General features: G+C 44.2%; 1 protein-coding gene across 3 annotated transcripts; it reads left to right on the plus strand.

Moving 5' to 3' along the window:
* The first annotated feature begins 1,486 nt into the window (after positions 1 to 1,486).
* On the plus strand, positions 1,487 to 26,329 carry ZNF667 (zinc finger protein 667). 3 transcript variants are annotated; one of them, XM_041743724.1, is made up of 5 exons: positions 1,487 to 1,588; positions 15,029 to 15,120; positions 16,868 to 16,994; positions 17,501 to 17,593; positions 23,990 to 26,329. In XM_041743724.1, the coding sequence occupies exons 2-5, from the start codon at positions 15,088 to 15,090 to the stop codon at positions 25,567 to 25,569; spliced, it is 1,833 nt and encodes a 610-aa protein (XP_041599658.1). In that variant the 5' UTR covers positions 1,487 to 1,588; positions 15,029 to 15,087; the 3' UTR covers positions 25,570 to 26,329. The 3 variants fall into 3 exon arrangements, with proteins under 3 accessions (XP_041599658.1, XP_041599657.1, XP_041599656.1); XM_041743723.1 differs by lacking the exon at positions 1,487 to 1,588 and adding an exon at positions 2,435 to 2,694; XM_041743722.1 differs by lacking the exon at positions 1,487 to 1,588 and adding an exon at positions 2,936 to 3,166.

Raw genomic sequence — 26,329 nt, forward strand, 5'->3', positions numbered from 1 at the left:
ATCAATCTCTTGGCCATCCCCTTTGTTCCAGCACCACCAGGTACTCAGAAGAATTCCGGGTCAAGCAGCAGCTTGCTGGAGGGAAAAAAACCCTGAAGGAGTGGAAAGCGCAGGGGGTTTTGGAGCCAGCAAGACCTGAATTAAGTAATCAGCTCTGGGATACCTGGGTGGCTCAGCGGTTGAGCCACCTTTGGCTCAGGGTGTAATCCTGGAGTCCCAGGATTGAGTCCCACATCTGGCTCCTTGCATGGACCCTGCTTCTCTCTGCCTAAGTCTCTACCTCTCTCTCTATGTCACTCATGAATAAATAAGTAAAATCTTAAAAAAAATCAGCTCTGACCTTTATTAGCTGTGTGATTTTGGGTGAGTTACCTAACCTCCCTGTGCCTGTTTATGCACCTGGATTTGGGAGAAACAAGTCTGAATATGTTGTGCCCAAGACTGCGAATCTGAGCAACCACCAAGGAGCCGACACCGATGCAAGCACACGAGGGTTTATTAGCAAGCTCGAGCTTGGGTCCAAGTATACTCCACACAGCAGTGCAGGGGTTTGGATGCCAAAATGGGTTATAGCTGGGTTTTTTATAGGCTGGTCTAGGGGATTTTTCAGAAGAGGTGGAGGAATTTTTTTTCCCATTCCAATATGGGGGAAAGGGTGGGGGAGTTTCTTAGGATCTGATATGGGATTCTCTGCCAAGGGCATTCTGAGCTCTGTTGTCTTTCTGACATGGGATTCCCTGCGGAGGACATTCTGCGGTTTTTCCTGTAAAGTTCAGCTCTTATTCACAGGGGCTTAAGATGGCTATACTTGTGCTAATGCTAAACTTGAGGTGGAATGGCCTTAATTTTCTCAGCCTCCACAAATAGGGTTAAAAGGAGTAAGACCTGAAGTGGAAATGACACCTTTCACCAGTGACTGCAATGTGCTAGCTGCTAGCAGTGGTGGTAGTAAAAGTCCTATAATAATACTTGTTAACTATTTTATTACCACCACCTTGTCATACAAATGGGAATCCAAAAATTAGTCCCTTATGCATTCACTCTTAACACATAGCCCCAGGAACTCATTCATTCATAGGGTCACACCAGCACGATCACAAATCCTGTTTCCCCCATATGTGCTGTAATATTGTGCTTTATAATAAGAAATACATTTGTTGTTTGCACCTTCCTGGCATTGAGCTCCCCAAACCCTTGGAATTTCCTAAGTGATGAGAGCGTGAAGGGCGCATTTTGCTACTTAAGGAACTGGAATGCGGGAGTGTTGGTGGTGGGGGCTACCACTCCTAACCAGGTGGGCTGGTTGCTAGGGGAACCAACCAAGAGATTAGAGGGTTAGAAATTTTAGTCCCACCCCCCACTCCTGGAGGAGGAAAGGGGCTGGAAATTCAGTTCCATCACCAATGGCCAATGGCTTAATCAATCATGCCTATGTAACAAAGCCTCCATCCCAAAAAGGCGGAGTTGAGAGAGCTTCCGGGCTGGTGAACAAGCAGGGGTCCTCAAAGAGTGGAGGCTCGGAGCCCCTTCCTACGTACTTTATTTGGCCATCCCTGAGTTACATCCTTTGAGAACAACTGGTGATCCGGTGAGTAAAACATTTCTTGAGTTCTGCGCACTGTTCTTAGCCTATTACTCAAACAAGGAGGCGGGCCATCAGAGACTCTGACCTGCGGGCTGGTAATTAGCGTCTAATGTGGGAGCAGTCCTGTGAACGGTGCTCTTGACCTGGGGCATCTGAGCCGGCCCAGAGAGGTCATGTCAGAATCCAGTATAGCTGTAGGACACCTCGCTCGTGTCCAGGACTGAGGAGATTTGCTCGATGGGGAGAAAATCCACACACCGCAACAGGAATAAAAACGGAAAAATGGGGGGCGCCTGGGGGCTCGGTGGTTGAGCCTCTCTGCCTTCGGGTCAGGCCCTGATCCTGGGGTCCTGGGATCCAGTCCCACATCGGGCTCCCCACAGGGAGCCTGCTTCTCCCTCGGCCTGTCTCTGCTCTCTCATCAATGAATACAATCTTAAAACACACACAGAAACAGTCTACACCACAGTCACAAACAGCGGTTTCACACACACTTCTGTGGGCCATACAACTCGTAACACAACTACTCAACGCTGCCGTTGTGTAAAAGCAGCCACAGACGACATACCTTCGGGTCACATACACGCAAAACAAGAGGATCACAAAAACAGTCTCACAACACAGTGACACAACCCGGGCCTCACGACGCAGACCCCCAAGCAGGACCAGGGCGGCCACACTACACACCTCTGAGACTCCCGACTACCGCGCGCGCCCCGGACGCTCTGGGCCCCGACCGCACGCGCTGCGGGGCCTCCTGGGAAATATAGGCAGCGGGCCGGGAAGGCGCAAAGGACATTGGGGGTCCTTCGATATACGTTGGGGCAAGTGAGATTCCAGGGCTAGTCTGGTGCAGCCTCCTTATGTGCCTCGTGCGAGTCATTTCGACTCCAGGCCGCACAGATCTCTGCCACCGCAGGCCCGGGTCCCTCAATCGCACGTCTGGGGCCTGGCGGACCAGGGCCGCAGCGCACGGCCCCCAAAGGCTCCTGGGGAGGGGGGGAGGTTGCAGACTGAGCTCGCAGTGCGCAAGCGCGGGGCCTCATCGGCGGGTGTGCAAGCCCGGAGGGCAGCCTACTGCGGAGGCTGGGTTTAGTCCGCGGATCACGGTAAGACAGCGCCGAGTGCATCTACGTGACTCAGAAAGAGGACACTACTGCAGTGCACGGTAGGGTCTGTGCGTGCGCGTGGCCCGGCGAGCTGCGTGGGGACGTGAGGGGGCCGGGTCTCGGCGTTGCGCGCGCAGCGGCGGCCCCGGCACGGCTCTGATGTCGTGAGCGTGCTTTCGAATGGCTGGGGGCCGGGGAGGGGAACGACCTCAAGCCTTGTTGGTGGGAAGATCCCGGGAGAGATGCGTGAGAGCGTGCGCGCCGCGTGGCTTTGTTTAGGGGCGGGGCCGGGAGCTCTCGGGGTCGCCAAGGGGGCGTGGCCGTGGCCGGTCTACGCGTTGCTCGCGTGAGGAGGCGGGGCCGGTAGTGGCGCCTGGGATTGCGGAGGGGAGTGCGCAGGCGCCAGGGTCTGTGCTGCGCAGCTATCTTAGTGGGCGCCGTGGGGCCGCGACCCCTGAGGACTGAGGGGAATGTAAGTATCTGCTGTGAGATGGTGGGGTTGTGCGGCATTGGGTCGTGAGGCGGTGAGGGGTGGTGAGGTGGTGAAGGATCTGGGGGTGGTAATGGGGCTTGGGGTGGTGAGGCGGTGAGGGGTCCCGAGGTGGTGACGCAGCTCAGGGTGGTGAGGCGGTGAGGGGTCCCGGGGTGGTGACGCAGTCAGGGTGCTGAGGCGGTGAGGGGTCCCGGGGTGGTGACACAGCTCAGGGTGGTGAGGTGGTGAGGGGGTCCCGGAGTGGTGAGGCGGTGAGGGGTCCCGGGGTGGTGACGCAGCTCAGGGTGGTGAGGCGGTGAGGAGTCCCAGGGTGGTGATGCCGCGCGGGATTGTGAGGCGGTGAGAGGTCCCGGGGCGGTGTGGGCTTCAGCCCACGACCGTGGGTGATGAGAAGGAAGGCAGCGATGAGAGGGAGGGAGGGCGGGCAGCGGCGGCGCCCCAGCGAGCGAGAAGTAATGGGGTGACACGGGTAAGACACCCAGGGCAGAGCTGGTTGGTGCGGTGGGTCATAGTGCTGGGGGTCGCGTGTCCCCTACCTGGGCGGAGGCGTGGGCGTGGTGGTGAATGCTAAGGCAACATTTATTTTAGAACCTGAGATGAGGGTCCGGCCTCCCCCAGTGCAACAGCGGTGCCCCAGCAGCCCAGACGGCCTTAGTGTGCATTTAGAGGGCCGGCATGGCCCACCGTGGCCTCTGGGACCTATGGTTGCGGAGGGCTGCAGGAACCATCACTCACTAATCTTGAGAGTTCAGGAGAGGTTTCTGAAATCTGCCCCTCCCTTCACTCCCCAAGCGGGGGTTGGTAGTCCTACTGATCCTAGGCTTGTGGCCAGTGTTAAGTAGAACAGTGCCTGACACAAGAAAGAAAGCAACACATAAATGAATGCGTAATTATTAAATAATGACCCCCAGGATCTCACACCCACTTAGTAAAAGCTAGGGGAAGAAAAGCAGAAGTTGAGCCCAGAGTAAAACGTTTCAGGTCAACATATAATCCTGAAGTCTAGGCTGGAGGAGCTTAGGTTCAGAATTTTCTGGTCAGAGTCCTGAGGGGGCAGTAGTTGGTTGTGGGAGGGGAGACAAGGAGTACAGGGTCTTCCAGGATGAAGATGTCCCTAGGAAACCTGTGGGGTGAATAACCTGGGTTGGGAAGTAGTAGCTGGGCCCCGGGGGGGGGGGGGGAGTATTTTGCAATAACACAGGGATCTGGAGATGTTTCTGTGTCTAGACCAGGGTTTCTCATTCTTTGCATTGTGAATACTTTGGGCCAGATAATTTTTTGTTTTAGGGTGTGTATATGGTGGGCAGGGGCTGCCCTCATATTGTAAGATGTTTAGCATTATCCATGGTTTCTATACACCAAATGGCCGTAGCATACCCTCCCCCCACAACTGTGAAACTAAAAATGTTTCCACATATTGTCAGGTGTACCCTGGAGGGCAAAATCACCCCAGTTGAGAATCCCTGGTGTATAGAGCTTTGATAAGGGCACACTATGGACTATATGAAGGTGTGAGGATGGGGAGGAGAGTAAAGGGGCTGGAGGAAAGAGGTAATAAAGGGATGATCTCTAGATGAAAATAGTGTGCTCTGCAGGTTGGGTAGGTTCTGAGAGGCTTCACTCATTTTGTAGTGTAATGGTCTGCAATGGGTCAGGCACTGTGCTTAACTGAGAAGACAGAGATTACCACTCTGGAGTTTGCATTTGATAGGAAGACAATTCAGTTCATATTAAGCGGTCATAAGTGTTTTGAGAAATAAGGCGGAGTGAAGGGATTATGAATTAAGAACAGGATCAACACCCAGGCTTCCCATCTCGTTTAACTCCAAAGCCAGTAATGTCCACCAGCCGTAACTTGGTATCCTTTGACTGGGAATCCAAGAGTTTGGTTTTGAGCTTACCACAGACTTTTCTTCTTCAGCACTGAGGTTTGAGTTTCAGCAGAGGGAGGTCAGATCTTCAGCCCTGCTCCCTGAGGCTCATAGAGACTGGTGGAATGGTTCTTTTAAAAAAAAATTTTTTTTAATTGATTTATTCATGAGAGACACACAGAGAGAGGCAGAGACATAGGCAGAGGGAGAGGCAGGCTCCATGCAGGGAGTCTGATGTGGGACCTGATTCTGGGACTCCAGGATCACACCTTGGGCTGAAGGCAGGCACTAAACTGCTGAGCCACCCAGGCTGCCCTGGTGGAATGTTTCTAAACTATGGCTTCCTGGAGCACCAGCGTGGCACAGTCAGTTGAGTGTCTGACCCGACTCCCAGGGTCCTGGGGTCTTCGGATCGAGCTCCCCCCCCCCCCCCCCAATCAGGCTCCCTGCTTAGCAGGGAGGCTGCTTTTCCCTCTCCTGGCCCTCCTCCCTCTCATGTGTAGAGGTGCTTGTGCTTTCTCTGTCTCTTAAGTAGATAAATCTTAATAAAATAAACTATGGCTTTTATTTATTCTTTAAAGATTTTTATTATTTGAAAAAGAGTGCACCCCCTGGCGCCCACAAGCTGGGGATGGGGGGCGGAGGGCAGAGACCTTACCTTATTCCTCAATCCAGCTCTCAGAGCTAAAGCTCTCAACCTTGTATATACTTTAGAAAGACTCAGGAGGGCAGCTCCGGTAGCTCAGCGGTTTAGTGCCTGCCTTTAGCCCAGGGCCTGATCCTGGAGACCCGGGATTGAGTCCCACATTGAGTTCCCTGCATGGAGCCTGCTTCTCCCTCTGCCTGCATCTCTCATGAATAAATAAATAAAACCTTAAAAAAAAAAAAAAAAAAAAGAATGTCTCAGGAGCTTTTTTTTTTTTTTTTAATTTAAAAAAAAATTTTTTTTTATTTATGATAGTCACAGAGAGAGAGAGAGAGAGAGGGGCAGAGACACAGGCAGAGGGAGAAGCAGGCTCCATGCACCGGGAGCCCGATGTGGGATTCGATCCCAGGTCTCCAGGATCGCGCCCTGGGCCAAAGGCAGGCGCCCAACCGCTGCGCCACCCAGGGATCCCTGGACATTTTTTAAAAAAGATTTCCAAGGTGGTATCCCTGGGTGGCGCAGCGGTTTGGCGCCTGCCTTTGGCCCAGGGCGCGATCCTGGAGACCCGGGATCGAATCCCACATCGGGCTCCCGGTGCATGGAGCCTGCTTCTCCCTCTGCCTGTGTCTCTGCCTCTCTCTTTCTCTCTGTGTGTGACTATCATAAATAAATAATAAAATAAAAAAATTAAAAAAAAAAAAAAGATTTCCAAGGTGATGGAGTGCCTGGGTGACTCAGTTAAGTTAAGCGTCTGCCTTTGCTCAGGCCATGATCCCAGAGTTGTGGGATCATGCCCCATGTCAAGCTCCTTGCTCAGCGAGGTGTCTGCTTCTCCCTCTGTCTCTGGTAGGAAGGAACCTAGTTGTCTTCCTCTGAGGGAAGGCATGACCACTCCCAGTACATCTTTGAAATTTGTTTCCATCCAGATTTTTGCTGTGCTCACTTTAGTATGAGGAATTTAGCTTTGTGTTAAATTTATCTATCTATTTAGTGTTGAATTTAAATGGCAGAGCCCTTTTCTCACACTATGTTGGAGATTTAGAAGACAGGCCAGGCATACAGCTCTAGCCTGAGGTAGTATGAGATTCATGCTATTTTATTTGTGTTGTTTTGAAGACGTAGTTACTATGCATGAAACACAAGTGCCAAAGTGTAGATAAGGAAAACTTGAGTTTCGAGTTTCCTTTCCCATGCCAAGTGACCCAGTTCCCTTCTTCAGAGACAATCAGTGCTACCAACTTCTTGATTATTTTTCCAGAACTTGTCTGCCTTTTCACACTCATGTATTGGTTTTCTTTTTTTTTTTTTTTCCCAAATATTTTATTTATTTATTCATGAGAGACACAGAGAGACACAGATACAGGCAGAGGGAGAAGCAGGCTCCATGCAGGGAGCCCGACGTAGGACTCGATCCCGGGTCTCCAGGATCACGCCCTGGGCTGAAGGCAGCGCTAAACCGCTGGGCCACCGGGGCTGCCCATGCATGTGCCAGTTTTGTGGGGAAAGCCTGCATCTGAAAAAAAAAAAAAAGGATAAGGAAGGTGAGAAATTAGTGTGTGCCTCTGGCTGAAGATAGCTCTTGTAAAGGTAGTTCATGTACACTTCCTAACAGCTAAGGATGAGGTAGATTTTCTTTACCCTAATAATTGGCAGAGGCAAGTTTTTTGTTTGTTTTGGTTTTTTATTCATTCATGAGAGACACACGGAGAGGCAGAGACACAGGTGGAGGGAGAAGCAGGCTCCCTGCAGGGAACCCGATGCAGGACTCCATCTCAGGACCCCAGGGTCATGACTTGAGCCGAAGGCATATGCTTAGCCATTGAGTGACCCAGGTGCCCTGGCAGAAGCAAGTTTTGAATCCAGAATTATCTAATATCAAACTGCCGTTCTTTACTCCCCAGCAGTGCTGAGTTCCTCAGAAAAAAAACTGTGGGCAGGAATTGTGCTTTTCTAATTGGGGTGCATGGCTGAGTACAGTTACAAGAAATCACAGGATGGACAGGGTGCCGTTTGTTGCAATAATCTGTTCTACCTGAGGAATCGGAAAGCGAAAGCCATGGGATGTACTTATCTGATAAATAGTTAAAAATATGATGTTTATATTGACACAAGCTCAGATTTATTAAGATACAGGATGCCAAAGGCATGTGGATGTTTCAAAATGAAACAGAACCAACCAGCAGAAGTTTTCTGTAATGAAGAAGCTGCATTGGGTTATGCCCAGACCACAGAACTAGGCATTACCTCTATAGTTTGGAGATACTAGTTAAAAGTAGAACTCGGGACACCTGGGTGGCTCAGTGGTTGAGCCTCTGCCTTTGGCTCAGGGAGTGATCCTGCAGTCCTAGGATCGAGTCCTGCATTGGGCTTCCTGCATGGAGCCTGCTTCTCCCTCTTTGTCTCTGTCTCTCTCTCTCTCCCTTTGTGTGTCTCTCATGAATAAATAAATAAATAAAATCTTTAAAAAAGATAAAAGTAGAAGAACTCCCAGGCAAAGAAGAGAGCTTTGTTCTCAGAGACTGTGGCAGTGGAATGCTGGGGCTGGCACACCAGATCACAAACCTGTAGTGTACACCTTTCCCTAGTTCTATGCTCAGTGACATGAGTTGATAGCTTAGAGTGGGGCCCTCATGGTAGTGTTTACACCATAGAAATTGGCAGATGCTACAGATCACCCAGCATACCCCTGCCTTGGAATCTAATGCAGAGAGAATTCAGGCATCACAAGACTCTGGGTAGGCCCCTTTGGCTCCATTTTCTGGAGGAGGGCAGCCTTGCTTACTTAGTACAGTCACAGAGTGGAAGGCCAGGCCACTTAGTCTGTCACTGAGCCACAACTCTTCACCTTAATGTCCTGTGCTGTAAATCTCCCCAAGTCCTGTGGCCATTCTGATAGAACAGTGGTTTACGTCTCATAACCATGGTTATGTACTGATGTCTTTTAGACCCTGCCATAGAGGACAGCGGGGGTACTTCCTGTGTAGAGTCCTGTCTCATACCAGGAGGGCAGATTGTGCTACATGTCGATAGGGGCTGAAACCTATAGGCAGGCCCATGTTGAGGTTTCCGTTTTCATTCTCAAAATGAAAAATGTTAGCCCTAGGTGGTCAGTTTGCTTTAAAGGTGAAAAGAGTTCATGTATTCATTTAAAATATTTAGTACAGGGGATCCCTGGGTGGCTCAGCGGTTTAGCGCCTGCCTTTGGCCCAGGGTGCGATCCTGGAGTCCCGGGATCGAGTCCCGCGTCGGGCTCCCAGCGTGGAGCCTGCTTCTCCCTCCTCCTGTGTCTCGGCCCCCCCCCATGTCTATCATAAATAAATAAATAAATATTAAAATAAATATTTAGTACATCCCTCATTCTTGTACTTACTAACTAGGAGGTGGCGATGTCACCCAGGGATGAGTGTATTCAACATACACACCTGAGTACTTTCCCAGAGCAAGTGGACAGCACAGTCACTCAGCCTTCTCCACTCTCAGCCCATAACGCTGGCCCCTCCCCCACTCTAACAAAAATAATAATGATAAATACAGCTCTCCTTTCTTGAGCACTGACCATGATATTGGTATCCCACACAATGAACTGCACCCAGGTTGAAGAGGCCCCCCTGCCCCAACCAAAGGGGCCAGGATGGCTTCTTGAAGTGAAGGCACTGATATAGGGCACTTGGAGACAGACTGTAGCACCAAACAGAAAAAACAAGTTACATAGTGTTTTGGGAAGAACTCAGTCTTCCCCTGTGTGTGTGTGTGTGTGTGTGTGTGTGTGTGTGTCCTTAACTCTCACAGTGCTGCAGCATGACACTTCTGGCGCAGGTGTGTGGATTTTTTCCGTGAGGGAATTTTGCAGCACCAACTGGCTGTCCTACAGTGTAACTTAATTCTGACCCTGACCCTATCTCCCTGGATAGAGTGCCATATCCCACAGGTTTATGACTCAGGTCCATGAGATTGGCCTTCCACTTCACAGACCAATCACAATAGTAGGTCCCCAGGCTACCCATACCTTCTGTCCAACTTCGCTACAAATCAGAGGTTCCTGTGACCCTCTTCTCAAGATTTGTTAGAGTAGCTTATCAAACTCGGAAACATTTGCCCTTTTGTTAAAGGCTATAATGAAGAATATAGATTAACAGTCTCATGAAGAGCTACATAGGTAAGTTACATAGATGAGGTCTGGGAGGATACCAAGCGCAGGAGTTTTTGTCCCTGTGGAACTGGGTTGTGCTACCCTCCCAGTGTAGATGTCTTTAGCAGTCCGAAAGTTCTGCAAACCGCATTGTGTAGGAATTTTATGGAGGCTTCATTTTGTAAGCATGATCAGACATTAATTGCAGATTCTCTCTTGGAAGATGGCAGAGTAAGCCTGAAAATTTCAAGCTTCTGCCATGACTTGGTCTTTCTGGTGACCAGGCCCTGTCCAGGAGACCACCCAGAGTCACTTCATTAGAACAACAGACATTTCTAGTGTTCTTATCACTTAAGAATTTACAAGGGTTTTAGGAGTTCTGTGCTACCAAGGAAGGGGGCAGAGACCAATATACTCTTTATATTATCTTTTTTATTCTCTTAAACCTAGAGCATTAGTGATGAGAGCTATGGAGAAAAGAGAAGTCAAGGCTGGACAAGGGAGACTGGGAGTGATAGGTGGGAGGGTGGAAGGCAGGTTTGTAGTGTTATTAGAAAGGTTACAGTAAAACTGGCAGAGAAGTGAGATTGGAGCATAGAGCAAAAGGAGTGAGGAACTGAGGTCGGGCTGTTCTAGCACGTTCTGAGGCCAGCAAGAAAGACTGCACAAGGAAGGAGAGAGATGGAGGACCTGAGTTTAACTTTTATTCATCCTCACGACAACTCCAGTAGTTCTGTATTCTCATTTAATAGAGGAGGAAACTGGCATAGAGGTTAAGTAACATGCCCATGGTAACACAGCTAATGAAAATAGTCATCACACCCAGGTGGTCTGACTCCAGAGTGATATGTTTATTTATGTTTATTTACTTATTTTTTAAAGATTATTTATTGGGATGCCTGTGGGGCTCAGCGGTTGAGCTTCTGCCTTGGACCCAGGGCGGGATCCGGGATCAAGTCCCACATTGGGCTCCTTGCAGGGAGCTTGCTTCTTCCTCTGCCTGTGTCTCTGCCTGTCTTTCTCTCTCTGTGTCTCTCATGAATAAATAAATAAAATCTTTAAAAAATAATAAGGATTATTTTAGAAGTGAGAGCAAGTACACAAGAACTCAGGGGGAGGGGAAAGCATCTCAAGCAGATTCCCTGCTGAATGTGGATTCTGACACGGGACTCCATCTCAGGACTCTCGGATCATGACCTGAGCCGAAATCAAAAGTGGTATGTTTAATACAGTCCTTACCTCTGACCCAGAGGGTTATCAGGGTATCTGGGTCAACATCAGCTTGAATACTGGCTCTGCCACTTCCTGCCCTATAGCCTTGGGCAAGTGATCCCTACTTCTCTGTGCTTTATATTACTCATCTGGAAATGGTGTCAGTGAGAGTACCTGCCCCACCAGGGTAGGAGTGAAGGTTCAATAGTTATCTTCATAAAGTGGTACCTAGCATGTTTAAGCACTCGGTATTTATTCATTTTAGTATTAATCTTAGTATTATTACTTTGCTTTTCTCTTTGTAAAGAGAGAAGCACGATAAACCAAATGTTCTTCTGGCTGGGTTCCTTTGTATAGTAAAAGATCATTTTAGGACTTGCATTTTGAATCAAAACATACCCATTATCAATCTCCAAACTTTTTTCTTTTTAAAAAGATTTGTTTATTTATGAGAGACACAGAAGGCAGAGACATAGGTAGAGGGAGGAGCAGCCACCGTACAAGGAGCCTGACGTGGGACTTGATCCTGGAACTCCAGGATCATGCCCTGAGCTTCACTGGGGAGGAATGGAGACCTTTGGACCTGGCCCAGAGGACCTTATACCGGGAGGTGATGCTGGAGACTTGTGGGCTCCTGGTCTCACTGGGGCATCCTGTTCCCAAACCAGAGCTGATCTACCTACTGGAGCATGGGCAAGAACTGTGGTCAGTGAACAGAGGCCTCTCCAAAAGCACCCATACAGATCAAGTGATGGTGGGAGAGACTCCAGCGAGAGGGATGCAACCAACACACAACCTCATCTGTTACATTCCACTGCTTTGCCATATCCTATTCTTTAGAAGCATATCAAGAGCCTGCAGCATTCTGCCAGAGGGCATCATAACAGGGTGTAAGCACCATGAGATTTTATTCATGAGAGACGCACAGAGGCAGAGACACAGGCAGAAGGAGAAACAGGCTCCCCGTAATAAGCTCAATGATGGGACTTGATTCCAGGACCCCAGGATCACACCCTGAGCCAAAGGCAGATGCTCAACCACTGAGCCACCCAGGTGTCCTGACATAAACCTCTTTAATGACCATTTCAGGAAATAATCCAGCCAAATACAAAGATTTAAAAAAAAAAAAAAAAACTGCTGAGCCACCCAAGCGTCCCTCAAATTCTGAACTCAGTTATGACTTTGGGTTTCATATATCCTCCCTAACTGCACCCTTAAGGGAGAAAAAAAAAAAACAGCTGTAGAGAGAAGCATTCATATTTCCATTTTCCAGACTGTGCTGCTATATATCTTTTTCATAGAAAAGTCACCAAAAATTTTTTATGAAATATTTACTATTGTTAGCACTGGAGTGGGTTGATGGCATTCTTTAGAGGTATGTGCTGAGCCATTTAGGCATGAACTTTGATCATGTCTGTAACTTTGAAATGATTTCAGAAAAGAAAATATTGACATTTGGTGAAAGGTAATGAGGTGTTCATTATACTGTTCTTTTCTCTAGATTTCAAATTTTTTCAAAAGGGAATATATAAAGTATACTCCAATTTCTGCCTTTTCTGGACCCTGACCTTTTCCAAAAGACAAGTTTAGAGAGCTTGGAGTGACTGTCAGCAAAAGTGTTTCTCTGTAAAATGATATTGGCATAAAATGGTTACGCTCCACCCCAATTTCAGCATGCCAGGAAGCATTCTGGACTGTTGTTGATTCAGTCAGCCAGTATTTCTTGAGCATTGCACTGTGCTAGGCACATTCTCAATTCCCAGGAGAACAGTGAAACAGTCTAAAAGTGCTTGCTTTCATGAAGCCCCTGTCAAGGTGTGGGAGATTGTCCCGCACAAACAAAAATGTAAATAAGCCGTTCTCGGGAGGCAGGTTGTGGTGTGAAGACAATGCAGCAATAGAATGGTGTAGACTCTAGTATAAAGCAGTGTGGTCCTGTGGAAGTGTAATTCAAGACATAGATTTTAAATTTCTAGCAGCTGTATTGAAAAAAGTGAAAAAAACAATCATTGCAGTTAATTTCAGCACATTTTATTTAATTTAGGGTATCCTAAATACCAGCTTATGGTCAGTATAAACAATTATCAATTAGGTATTTTATATTTTTTTCATACTAAGTTTTTGAAATCTGTGTTTTACACATGTAGTATACCTTGGTTCAGACGCTTTATTAAATCTCTTCATTTCTTTAAGATTTTATTTATTTATCTGACAGCACAAGCAGGGAGAGCAGCAAAGGGAGAAGGAGAAACAGACTTCTTGCTGAGCAGGGAGCCTGACTCAGGCCTCGATACCAGGACCTGGGGATCATGATCTGAGCCAAAGGCAGACCCTTAAGCAACAACTGAGCCACCCAGGCATCCCTTGATCTGTATTTAAATTTCATAAAACTTATTATTGGAAAAGTATATTCACACACTCAGTTGTTTCAAATATTCTTCAAAGTTTTACATTAACTAAATCGAGGATTAGTTTTTAATTTTAGGTTAATAAAACAATTCACTGATTTTAATATTTAATTATGTCTTTTTTTTTTTTAAGATTTTATTTTATTCATGAGAGAGAGACAGAGACATAGGCAGAGAGAGAAGCAGGCTCCATGCAGAGAGCCTGATGTGGGACTCGATCCCAGGACCCCAGGATCATCCCTGGGGCTGAAGGCAGACAGACACTCAACTGCTGAGCCACCCAGGCATCCCAAATTATGACTTTAGTAATAAATCAATTGAAGCTAAATAACACTAAACACTCAGTTGTGCTAGCCCTATTTCCAGAACTCACTTGTCACCTGTAGCTAATGGCATGCATATAGAGCAGCATACGTGCAGAGTGACTCAGTCATAGAGGGGCCTAATCCACCCCACTGAATTTCCCTGCTGGATTTACACATACCTGCCTAGTGAGTTCCCTCTTCAGCTCTCGCATCCCCTCCACTTCTTATCAGTCATACACAGTTTATTCACCACATAGCCGCCCAACAAATTTTATTAAATGTCAAGTCAGGTATGTCACTCCTCAGACTCCTGCTCCCTCAGTGATGTCTTATCACACTTAGGTTCAGTTCCAAACCACTCATGACCCCCTTCATGATGTGGCCCTCCTGATTTAAGCCATCTCACAGACTACCACTCCTCACCTTACTTGTTCTACTTCAGCACACCATTCACTCTATCCATATACCAAGCACACACCTGCTGCAGGGCCTTTGTACCTGTTGTACCTCTACCCAGAATGCTTTTCCCCAAGTGCCTCATACTTGCACTACATTCAAACCTGAACTCAATGTTGCATCCTCTGAGAGACCTCCCTCAACCATCCCATCGTTCCACACTGATCCTTTTTTTTTTAAGTAGCAGTGATCTCAGCTGACCTCCCCCCCCCCTTTTTTTTTAAGATTTTTATTCGAGAGAGAGAGAGAGAGGCAGAGACAAAGGCACAGGGAGAAGCAGGCTCCATGCAGACAGTGCGATGTGGGACCCAATATTGGGACTCCAGGATCATGCCCTGGGCCGAAGGCGGTGCAAAACCGCTGAGCAACGCAGGGATCCCATAACTGACACTTTTTCTATATAAACTTGCTATCCCTGTTGGAATGTAAGGTACAGGGTTGCTGGTCCTTCTTTGTGGTAAATCTGCTCTTTGCCCAGCACCTGGGACATTACCTGGCACATAGTAGACACAACAAATGCTTGTCAAATGGATGAATAGGTGTCTTCATGTTTCATTTGCCTCCTGATCTAGAGCCTTTTGTGATCTTGGGAGCAGATAACATTGGCCATTGCCCCTTCCTGACCCTGAGAAGGGGCAGAAATGTTGCAGACGTTCTGACCTTTCTTGATGTGTATCTGTGTACCTGTGTGTATGTTTGCATGCATGTGCATGTGCATGTGTGACCAGGATGAAGGAGCAGGGGATTCTTATCCTAGAGACTCCAGGACCACCTAAAAGGCCCTGTCATCCTCATGACTTCTCTTTTCCCACAGCCCCACCTTCTCAGCACTCTGCCCTTCTTCAAGTTTGGACTCTCAAGGGGGAGGAAAGGATGCCTGCTGCACGAGGGAAGTCCAAGTCCAAGGTAAATAGTGATTCTTCTTGGAAGGAAGTTCCATCTTGTAAGATAGGGGCCATTGCTTTCCTTCCATGGAAATTCTGCCTGACAGAATTCCATCCCATCCAAGACCTGGTCTGTTTCCTCCCATCACCGTGGAAGGTAGGAACATAAGAAGAGTTCTAGGAACCCATGTAACCACTCAGCACCCTCTCCTTTTTTTCTGTGTGCACATGGCCACTGACCTATTTGTTTAGTATCTCCAGAGTGTTTGACTGGGCTGTTCCCTAGAAGGAAGAGGAGAGCCACTGTGATTTCTCAAGGTAGACATGAGTGCCTACATGGGATCTGCTGAGGCAGAGGAGGACTTGAGGTTGTGCTCTAAAGTTAATCTGTTAATGTCTTTATTTTTACTTGTACAACTCATATTTACAAGAAGGAAATTTGATTTTTTAAGAGACCCATATAACCTTGTATTTAGGTTGGGTTAATTGGAACCAGGCCAGTGAGTCAACCTTCTGTTAAAAAACCTGCTTCACCACTTTAGATGATGAAGTGATTTTCTAAAATAAATATCTTGAACACAATTTCTGTACCAAACAGTTTTGTCCTCTAAGTTATTGTTCCCTGTCACTGCTATAACAAATTTCCACAAACTTGGCTGCTCAGAACAGCATGTATTTATGGCTCATAGTTCGTGGGTCAGAATCAGGCACAGTGCATGGCTGGGTCCTCTGCTTTGGGTCTCACAAGGCTGAAAAAAGGTATTAGCTGGGTGTGTGGTCACGTCTGAGGCTCTTTTTTTTTTTTAAGTCTTTTAAATTTATTCATTCATGAGAGACACAGAGAGAGAGAGAGAGAAGCAGAGACACAGGCAGAGGGAGAAGCGGGCTCCATCCAGGGAGCACGATGTGGGACTCGATCTTGGGACTCCAGGATCACACCCTGGGCCGAAGGCAGGCGCTAAACCGCTGAGCCACCCAGGGATCCCCATCTGAGGCTCTTCTAAACTCTTTGTTTATTAGCATATTCAGTTTCTTCTGCTTTCCATGTGGCCCTCTTCCATCTTCAGTCCAGCAGTAGCAGGTCAAATCAGGCTTCCAATATCTTGACTTCTCTTTCCACTCTCCTCTTCCAGTAGGGGAAAATTTTTCCACTGTTACGGGCTTCTGTGATTACATCACCCACCTAGAAAATCTAGGATAATCTTCCCATTTAATGTCAAGTGATCAGTACATCTACAAAGAACCTTGATTACATCTACAAAGAACCTTTGGCCCTGTGTAGTTGAGTCACGTGCTCTTTAGAGAGTATGAACTTAAGCATGAATCAGAAGTCGGGCTGCCCAGATTGAACTCCAGCTCCTCCGTTCACTAGTTGTGGACCTTCCGTACATCATCTCCCCTCTCTGGGCATCTCATTTCCTCATCTGTAACATTACTGTGATTCTCTTAGCAGTGCCCCAGCCAGGTCACTGGCTAACATGAGTCAGTACCTGTAGAGTGCTTAGAAAAATGGCTTTTGTCAATGCCCAGTAAATCCAAGTTGATAATGCTTTTTATGGGACATTGTCCTTAATTAATAGCTATATCATATCGTATTGTGTTGTATTTATTTTATTTTATATACCTGCTCGTCCTGGCCTCAGAACCTCAAATGTTTCTGAAGAGATTCCTGGCACCATAGATTTCTGGTATTTGGGACAAGTTCCTTGTTGTCTCCAGCTGAGGGAAAGTAAGCCTGTGGTGAAAAGACATGTGATCTTCTATTTCAGGTGCCAGTGACATTTGGGGATTTGGCCATCTACTTCTCCCAGGAGGAGTGGGAATGGCTGAGCCCCATTCAGAAGGATCTGTATGAAGATGTCATGTTGGAGAACTATCAGAACCTAGTCTCTCTAGGTAAGGCTCTCTCTCCGTAATCCACAACCAACGCTTTGTGGGACAGGAATCAGTCTAGTTAGGAAAATAGAAGCCACTGCAGCTTTGTTTGTTTGTTTAAAGATTTTATTTATTCATGAGAGACACAGAGAGAGGCAGAGACATAGGCAGAGGGAGAATTAGGCTCCCTGTGGGGAGCCCGATGCAGGACTTGATTCCAGGACCCCAGGATCACAACCTGAGCCAAAGGCAGATGCTCAACCACTGAGCCTCCCAGGTGCCCCTGTGGTCTGATTTTTCAAGAGAATAGTTGCTTTGTAGAGTTAGAAATGAGCAATTGTAGAGTTAGAAATGAACAATTCAGCCCACTGTAATTGAACTTTCATCTTCCTCCTCCACCGCCTGCCCTTCACACCCTTTGTACTCCCTTTGTGCTCATAAACCCTCATTCCCGTTGACATGGGGCTTGGCTCTGACATCTGTGGCATGCATATCATGCTCAGTTCTGTTGTTTTTCCTGAATGCAGGACTTTCCTTTCGGAGGCCAAATGTGATCACCTTATTGGAGAAAGGGAAAGCACCTTGGGTGGTGGAGCCAGTGAGGAAACGCCGGGGCTTGGGTGAGTGACAGAGAACCAAGGCTTACATGTTGCTATTGTTTGTTTCTAAGAGCACTCTCTATCTTGAGAAGGCAACCTCTTAAAGATGTTTGCAAGCTGCCGCTTTCCCTGCCTTAAAGGCCACAGGCCTGTGATGAAAATTCTGGTCTCTTTCAGTGTGAGCTCCTAGAAGGAAAATAACCAACATTTAATAAACCCTCTATTAGGTACCAGACAAACTTCTAAGTACAGGTTCCTCCCAGTCCTATAAGGTAGGTACTGTTATTATTCCTGTTTTATATATGAGGAAACCAAAAATCAGAGTTCAATAACTTGTCTAAGGTAACCCAGCTAGGAAGTGGCAGCAGAGCTAGGTTTGAACCCCAACTTCTTGTCTCAGAAGCTCAGCTCTTAATGCCCTCATGATGTACCTATCATATTCCCTGCTTCAGCATTTTCCTTCAGAGAAAGCATATTCCAATTTCTCTCATGATAGCATTGATAATGTTCAAACATGCATCATTTTCTTCATTCTTTAAAAAAAAATGAAAATATTTTCCATTACTGTTCATTTTGATTACTTTCCAAGAACTCAGTCCCTTTTCTGATAGATTTCTCTTTATTTTACTTACTTACTTAACAGTTCTATGAGTGTTTTTTTTTTTTTTTTTAAGATTTTATTTATTCATGAGAGACACAGAGAGAGGCAGAGCGAGAAGCAGGCCCCATGCAAGGAGCCTGACGTGGGACTCGATTCTGGGACTCCAGGATCACGCCCCGGCAGAAGGCAGGTGCTAAACTGCTGAGCCACCCAGGGATCCCTACGAGTGTTTTTTCTGTTGTTGTTGTTTTGTTTGTTTTTTAAGTGGGGTCCACACCTAGCGTGGAGCCCAACTTGTGGCTTGATTTTACAACCCTGAAATCAAAAGAGCCAGACACTTAACTGACTGAGCCACCTAGGCACCCCTGAATTTTTTTAATTGTAAAAAATTCATAACATTGAATTTATCATCTTAACCATTTTTAAATGTATAATTAAGTGTATTCACATTGTTGTGCAACAGATACCCAGAACTCTTCCACCTTGTCATAACTTATGAAATTATACTCACTAAACAACTAATATTCCTCCTCTCTTCCACCTGGTCCTTGGTAACCACCTTTCTTTGTATTTCTCTGATTTTGATTACCCATGGATACTTTATATGAATGGAATCAAAGAGTATTTGTCCCCTTTTTTTCAGTATAATTCAGGTAATTAACATATAATGTATTACTGGTTTCAGAGGTAGAGATCAGTAATTTAACAGTCTTATATAATATCCAGCAATCATTATATCACATACCCTACTTAATGTCCATCATCCACTTACCCCATCCCTCCTCTTCTCTCCCCCACTCCAGCGAGTGTTTGTCCTTTTGTAATCTTTTTTTTTCCCTGAGTGTTCGTTCCTTGAGGTTCATCCATGTTGTAGCATGTGCCAGGATTTTCTTTTAAGGCTGCATAATATTTCATTGTATATATCATATTTTCTTTATCTACCAATGGATATTTGGGTTGTTTTGCTTCTTGGCTGCTATGAATAATGCAATAATCAACATGGGAGTACAGATGTATTTAAGATCCTATAATTTCAGTTTTTTTGGATATATACCCAGAGGTGGGACTGCTGGATCATATGATAGTTCTGTTTTTTATTATCTGTGGAACCTCCATACTGTTTTCCATTTGTCGTTTCCACCAAGAGTATACAAGTGTTTCGACTTCCTGTCAAGTTGTCTTTTTTTTTTGATAGTGGCCATCATTATGGATGTGAGATGATATTGTGGGTTTGATTTGTATTTCCCTAATGATTAATGATATTGAGCATATTTACATATGTTTATTGGCCATGTGTCTATCTTCCTTGGAGAAGTGTCTATTCAAGTGCTTTGCCCAGTTTTAAAAATAGGGCTGTTGGGGGATCCCTGGGTGGCGCAGCGGTTTGGCGCCTGCCCTTTGGCCCAGGGCGCGATCCTGGAGACCCGGGATCGAGTCCCACGTCGGGCTCCAGGTGCATGGAGCCTGCTTCTCCCTCTGCCTGTGTCTCTGCCCCTCTCTCTCTCTCTCTCTCTGTGTGTGTGACTATCGTAAATAAATAAAAATTAAAAAAAAAAAATAGGGCTGTTGGGCAGCCCTGGTGGCTCAGCGGTTTAGCGCCACCTTCAGCCCAGGGTGTGACCCTGGAGACTCAGGATTGAGTCCCACATCAGGCTCCCTGCATGGAGCCTGCTTCTCCCTCTGCCTGTGTCTCTGCCTCTCTCTTTCTCTCTCTCTCTGTGTGTCTCTCATGAATAAATAAATAAAATCTTAAAAAAAATATTCATCAGAGATATTGGCCTGTAGTTTCCTTTTCTTGTGTTGTCTTTGATTTTGGTATTAAGGTAATGGTGGCCTCATATAATGAGTTAGTAAGTATTCTCTCTGCTTCTATCCTCTGAAAAAGATGATAAAAAATTGGTATGGTTTCTTATTTAAATTTTTGGTAGAATTTACTAGCAGATGAATCTAGGCCTGGTGCTTTCTGTTTTGGAAGTTACTGATTATTGGTTTAATTTCTTGAATACATATAGGCCTATTCACATTGTCTATCATATGTGACTTTTGGAAGACTGTTCAACAAAGTGGTTTCTTTCATCTAGGTTTTCAGATTTATGGGCAAAGAAATTGTAATTTTCCTTTATTCTTTAAATTTCCATGAAATATATATTTCTGTCCTAATTTTTATTTCTAACAATAATTTGTGTCAGAATTCTCTTTTTTCTTAGCTTATCAACTTTAATGACTTTGAAAGAACCAGATTTTGGTTTTGTTGTACTTTTCTATTTCTTGTTTTCAATTTCAGTGATTTCAGTTTATTTTTTCTGCTTATTTTAGATTTAATTAGCTCTTTTTCTGATTTCTTAAGAGGGGATCTTAGATTACCAATTTTAGATCTTTGTTCCTTTTTAACATGCATATAGTGCTACAGACTTCTCTATAAGCACTGGTTCCAATGCATCCCACAAATTCTGATGTTATGTTTTATTTTCATTGAGTTTAAAATATTTAAAAATTTCTTTTGTGATTTCACACTTATTTAGAAATGTACTATTTAACTTTCAAGTAGCTAGGGATTTTCTAGTGATTGATCGATCTTTTTTTTAAAGATTTTATTTATTTATTTAAATAGGAGAGAGAGAGCATGCACAAGTAGGGGGAGAGGCAGAGGGAGGGAGAAGCAGACTCATTGCTGAGCAGGGAGCCCAATGTGGGGCTCAATCCCAGGACCCAGGTCATGACCTGAGCAAAAGGCAGACACTTGACTGACTCAGCCACCCAGATATCCCTCCAGTCATCTTTCTGTTAACTGATTTCTAGTTTAATTTCACTGTGGTCTGAGAGGATTGTGTGATTTCTATTATTTGTTAAGGTGTGTTTTTAAGGCCCAGAATGTGGTCCACTTGGTGAATGTTATATGTGAGCTTGAGAACGATGTGACCTCTGCAATTGTTGGATGAAATAGTCTATAGATGTCAGTTATATCCAGTTGAAAGAAGGTATGGTTGAGTTCTACTAACTGATTTTCTGCTTCCTGGATCTGTTCATTTATGAGAGAGGGATGTTGAAGTGTCTTAAATATGATAGTGGATTCATATATTTCTCCTTGCGGTTTTATCAGTTTTTGTCTCTTGTTATTTCATGTTTTGTTGCTTGGCATTTCCCCATTAAGAATTTATAGCTTCTGAAGAATTGATTCCTTTGTCATTATGTAATGCCTCATTTTATCCATGGTAACTTTTTTTTTTTTTTTTTTTCCCATGGTAACTTCTGTGCTTTTAAAAGTCTGCTCTGTCCAGAATTAATTAAGAGCTACTTCTGTTCTCTTTTGATTTGTGTTAGCATGGTCTATTTTTCTGCATTTACTTTTAATCTGTGTCTTTATATCTAACGTGAGTTTCTTAGAGACAATACATACTTGGTCCATGGTTCTTAATTCACTCTGAATAAAATCAAATTCAATCTCTTTTGATTGGTTTAGACTTTTGATTGACATTCAAAGTGATTATTGATACAGTTGGATGATATTTACTATATATAAAATAAATATTTTATTTGATGTCTTTATTCCTGTTTTTGTTTGTCTTCCACTCTTTTTCTGATTATTGTGATTTTACTTTTTTGTTTGTGGTTTTAAATGAAGATTTATATGACTCTATTTTCTGTTCTTACTTATCATATCATATATGTGTGTGTGTGTGTGTGTGTGTGTGTGTGTGTTTGTATGCGCACATACTTTTTTTTTTTTACATGGTTGCCCTAGAATTTACACTATATGTTTGCAGCTAATCCAAGTCCACTTTCAGATAACACTATACCAGTTTATGGGTAGTGTGAGTACCTTACAATAACAGAATAATGCTGATTCCTTCCTCACCTGTATCACTGCTATCATTCACTTCATTTATATATAAAATACATGTAAGCAAGCATATATATATATATACATATATATATTTACGTGTATACATCAAATAAGTATATACGCATACACAATTGAATACATTGTTGCTATTATTTTGAACAAACTGTTAGGTCAATTAAGAAGAAAAATGTTGGGATCCCTGGGTGGCGCAGCGGTTTGGCGCCTGCCTTTGGCCCAGGGCGCGATCCTGGAGACCAGGGATCGAATCCCACATCAGACTCCCGGTGCATGGAGCCTGCTTCTCCCTCCGCCTGTGTCTCTGCCTCTCTCTCTCTCTCTGTGACTATCATAAATAAATAAAAACAAATAAATAAAAATTAAAAAAAAAAAGAAAAATGTTTTTTTTTTTCCTTATTCTCTTTCTTTCTTTTTATTTTATTTTATTTTATTTTATTTATATATGATAGGCACACAGTGAGAGAGAGAGAGAGGCAGAGACACAGCCAGAGGGAGAAGCAGGCTCCATGCACCGGGAGCCTGACGTGGGATTCGATCCCGAGTCTCCAGGATCGTGCCCTGGGCCAAAGGCAGGCGCCAAACCGCTGCGCCACCCAGGGATCCCTTTTCTTTCTTTCTTTCTTTCTTTCTTTCTTTCTTTCTTTCTTTCTTTCTTTTCTTTTCTTTCTTTTCTTTTCTTTTCTTTTCTTTTCTTTCTTTCTTTCTTTCTTTTCTTTCTTTTCTTTCTTTTCTTTCTTTTCTTTCTTTCTTTTCTTTCTTTCTTCTTCATTAGAGACAGAAGCAGAGAAAGAAGCAGGTTCCATGCAGGGAGCCTGATGTGGGACTTGATCCCGGGACTCCAGGATCATGCCCTAGGCCGAAGCAGATGTTTAACCACTGAGCCACCCAGGCATCCCTACTTATTCTTTCTTTATTGCTTTTCCCTTCTCTATATAGATCCAAGTTTCTGATGTATTATTTTCTTTCTAACAGACCTCTTTTAACATTTCTTGCAAGGCAGGGCTACTGGCAACAAATGCTCCCCTGCAGGGAGCCTGATTTTCCTTCTGCCTATGTCTCTGCCTCTCTCATAAATAAATAAAATCATTGAAAAAAGATTTTATTTGAGAGAGAAAAAGAGAAAGAGACCAAGCATGAGTAGGGGGGAGGGGCAAAGGGAGAGGGAGAAACAGGGTCCCTACTGAGCTGGGAGCTGGAGGTGGGGCTCCATCCCAGGACCCTGGGATCACTAGCTGAGCTGAAGGCAGACGCTTAACCGACTGAGCCATCAGGCCCCCCTGCTTTCTGGTTTTCATAAGGATTCTGTTGATTGAATCCTTTAGCCCACAGAATTTTTCTTCAGCTATGTGGAATCTACTAAGGCCATTCAAGGCATTTCTTTATTTCTGTTAGTGTCTTTTATCTAATGTTTTGTTTTGATTCTTAGGTTTCCATCTCTTGCTTACATTGCCCATCTGTTCTAATATGCTGTATACTTTATCTATTAGAGCTCTTAACATATTAGTTTTAAATTTCTGGTCTGATAATTCCAGCATCCCTGCCATACCTGAGTCTGGTTTTGATGCTTGCTCTGTCTTTTCAAATTGTGTTTTTTGCCTTTTGGTATGCCTGTATTTTTTTTTTTTTTTTTTAAGATTTTATCTATTCATGAGAGACAGAGAGAGAAGCAGGCTCCATGCAGGGAACCTGACGTGGGCCTTGATTCCAGTTCTCCAGGATCACATCCTGGGCTGAAGGTGGCACTAAACCACTGAGCCACTGGGGCTGCCAATATTTCTTAAATTCTAATTATTAAATATTTCTATAAAGTCCTTACTATGATAAAATTATACTGACTGTCGTTATTGTTATTATGTGTGGTAATGGTTATTATTATTATCATTGATAATGACTGCACAGAAACTTCATTTTTCAGCATAGAAAAACAAATATTGAATTTCTTGCTATCTTTCAGACTCAGGGTTTAAATGTGAGACCAAGAAGTTACCTCCAAATCTGGGCATCAAATCTGGGCAAAGTATCTATCAGAAACAAGTTTCTGCATCACAAAACATTCCCACAGGAAAGAGAAGCTGCAAGAAAAGTTCAGTCCCGATAAAACCCAAGAAGGTGCATTCAGGGAAGAAATCTTTAAAATGTAGTGACTGTGGGAAAACCTTTGGTCAGAGTTTATCCCTTCAACTTCATCAGAAATCCCATACTGGAGAGAAGCCTTATGAATGCAGCAATTGTAGAAAAGCTTTCAGGCAGATCTCATCCCTCATTCTTCATCAGAAAATTCACAATGGAAGGAAAAGCTATGAATGTGATAAATGTGGAGAAAGCTTCATTCAAAGAACATCTCTTATTCTACATGGGAAAGTTCATAATGGAAAGGAAACTTTAGACTGTGGGAAGCCTTTGAGTCGGTGCCCACCTCTCACTGTGGGCCAGAAAATCAATTTTGTTGAGAACATCCACCAGTGTGGAAAATGTGGGAAAGACTTCATTCGGATGTCCTCCCTTTTACTACATAAGAAAATTCACAGTGGAAAGAAAATACACAAATGCAATAAATGTGGGAGAGGCTTCAATAAGAAATCAGCCCTTGTTATACATAAAAGAATTCATACTGGAGAGAAAATCCATGAAAGTAAGAAGACTATAAGTCTGAGTCCACAGCAGAAAATTTATCATTTAGAGAATCCTTATAAATGCAGAGAATGTGGAAAATCCTTTAATAGGATTTCATCCATTATGCTTCATCAGAGATGTCACATGTCAAAGAAACCCTACAAATGTGATAAATGTGAGAAGGTCTTCAGGCGGCTTTCAACTCTAATTCTACATCTAAGAATTCATAATGGAGAGAAACTGTATAGATGCAGTAAATGTGAGAAGGTTTGTAATCGGCATTCATCCCTTATTCTACATCAGAAAGTTCATACAAGGAAAAAGAAATTGTTTGAATGTAAGGAATGTGGGAAGATGTTTTCTGGAACTGCCAACCTTAAAATACATCAGAATATTCATTCTGAAGAGAAACCCTTCAAATGCAATAAATGTAGTAAAGTTTTTGGCCGTCAGTCATTTCTTATTGAACATCAGAGAATTCATACTGGAGAAAAACCCTATCAGTGTGAGGAATGTGGAAAAGCCTTTAGTCATCGAATATCTCTTACTCGACATAAGAGAATTCATACTGAAGACAGACCCTATGAATGTGATCAATGTGGGAAGGCCTTCAGCCAGAGTGCACACCTTGCCCAACATGAAAGAATTCACACTGGAGAAAAACCATATATGTGCAAAACATGTGGGAAGGCCTTTAGTCAACGCACATCCCTTATTCTACATGAAAGAAGTCATACTGGAGAGAAACCATATGAATGTAATGAATGTGGGAAGGCATTTAGCAGTGGCTCGGATCTTATTCGGCATCAGAGAAGTCATTCTTCAGAGAAACCATATGAATGTAGTAAATGTGGGAAGGCATATAGTCGGAGTTCATCCCTGATCCGACATCAGAATACACATTCTGAAGAAAAAGCCTAAGTTTTTTAATATGTGAAAGCATAGAGTGAGGCTGTCAAAGTAGCAGAGACCAAGGCATGGTAAATGCATTTATCTATAAGATAAATTTTGTAAAAATGGGACCACTTGATAATGTGCCTCATTTTGAAAGCCAAAGAACAAAAGTCATTGGTGACTTTGACCAGATGATTTGTAATCAGTGAGGCAGTGACTTTATCATAGATCTTAACTTCAAAGTAGTAAGGTCAGACAGTTGGAGCACTCATTTTTAATGAAGACCACTCTTCACTGGATAAGAATTACTGATACTTTATTTCCATTGTAATTTAAAGGTATTTCATTAGTCACATAAAACAAGGTATATCTGCTAAGTCCATATTTGTAGATGGGTCTTTGAGCCTGATTTAAGGTCACATGAAGAAAGAGTTTGAGGTTGTCCCTTAGGACTGGAACCATCACATATAAGAAATTTCTTGGGCAAACCGGTGTGCTGCTTCCAGCTGACAGAAAATTATGGCTGAGAAAAAAGAGTGAGTCTTGAAGTAGATAAAGGTATCACTCATAAATGTGTGAATCATTACCATATTGTCTCCATATGAAGATATATGATGTTCATTGTGTGTAAAATTTAACAAGCCTGTGATGGGCTTAATGGGAAAAAGGAAACCAGGATATACTGAAGAATGAGAACTTAAAAGCAGGGAAAAATTATTTGTTACTGTTTTGTTTGAATATAAATGTGTTTATATTTATATGAATAAACGTTGGTATTTTCATGTAA

Source organism: Vulpes lagopus, chromosome 2 (assembly GCF_018345385.1).
Source record: "Vulpes lagopus strain Blue_001 chromosome 2, ASM1834538v1, whole genome shotgun sequence".
NCBI lineage: Eukaryota > Metazoa > Chordata > Mammalia > Carnivora > Canidae > Vulpes > Vulpes lagopus.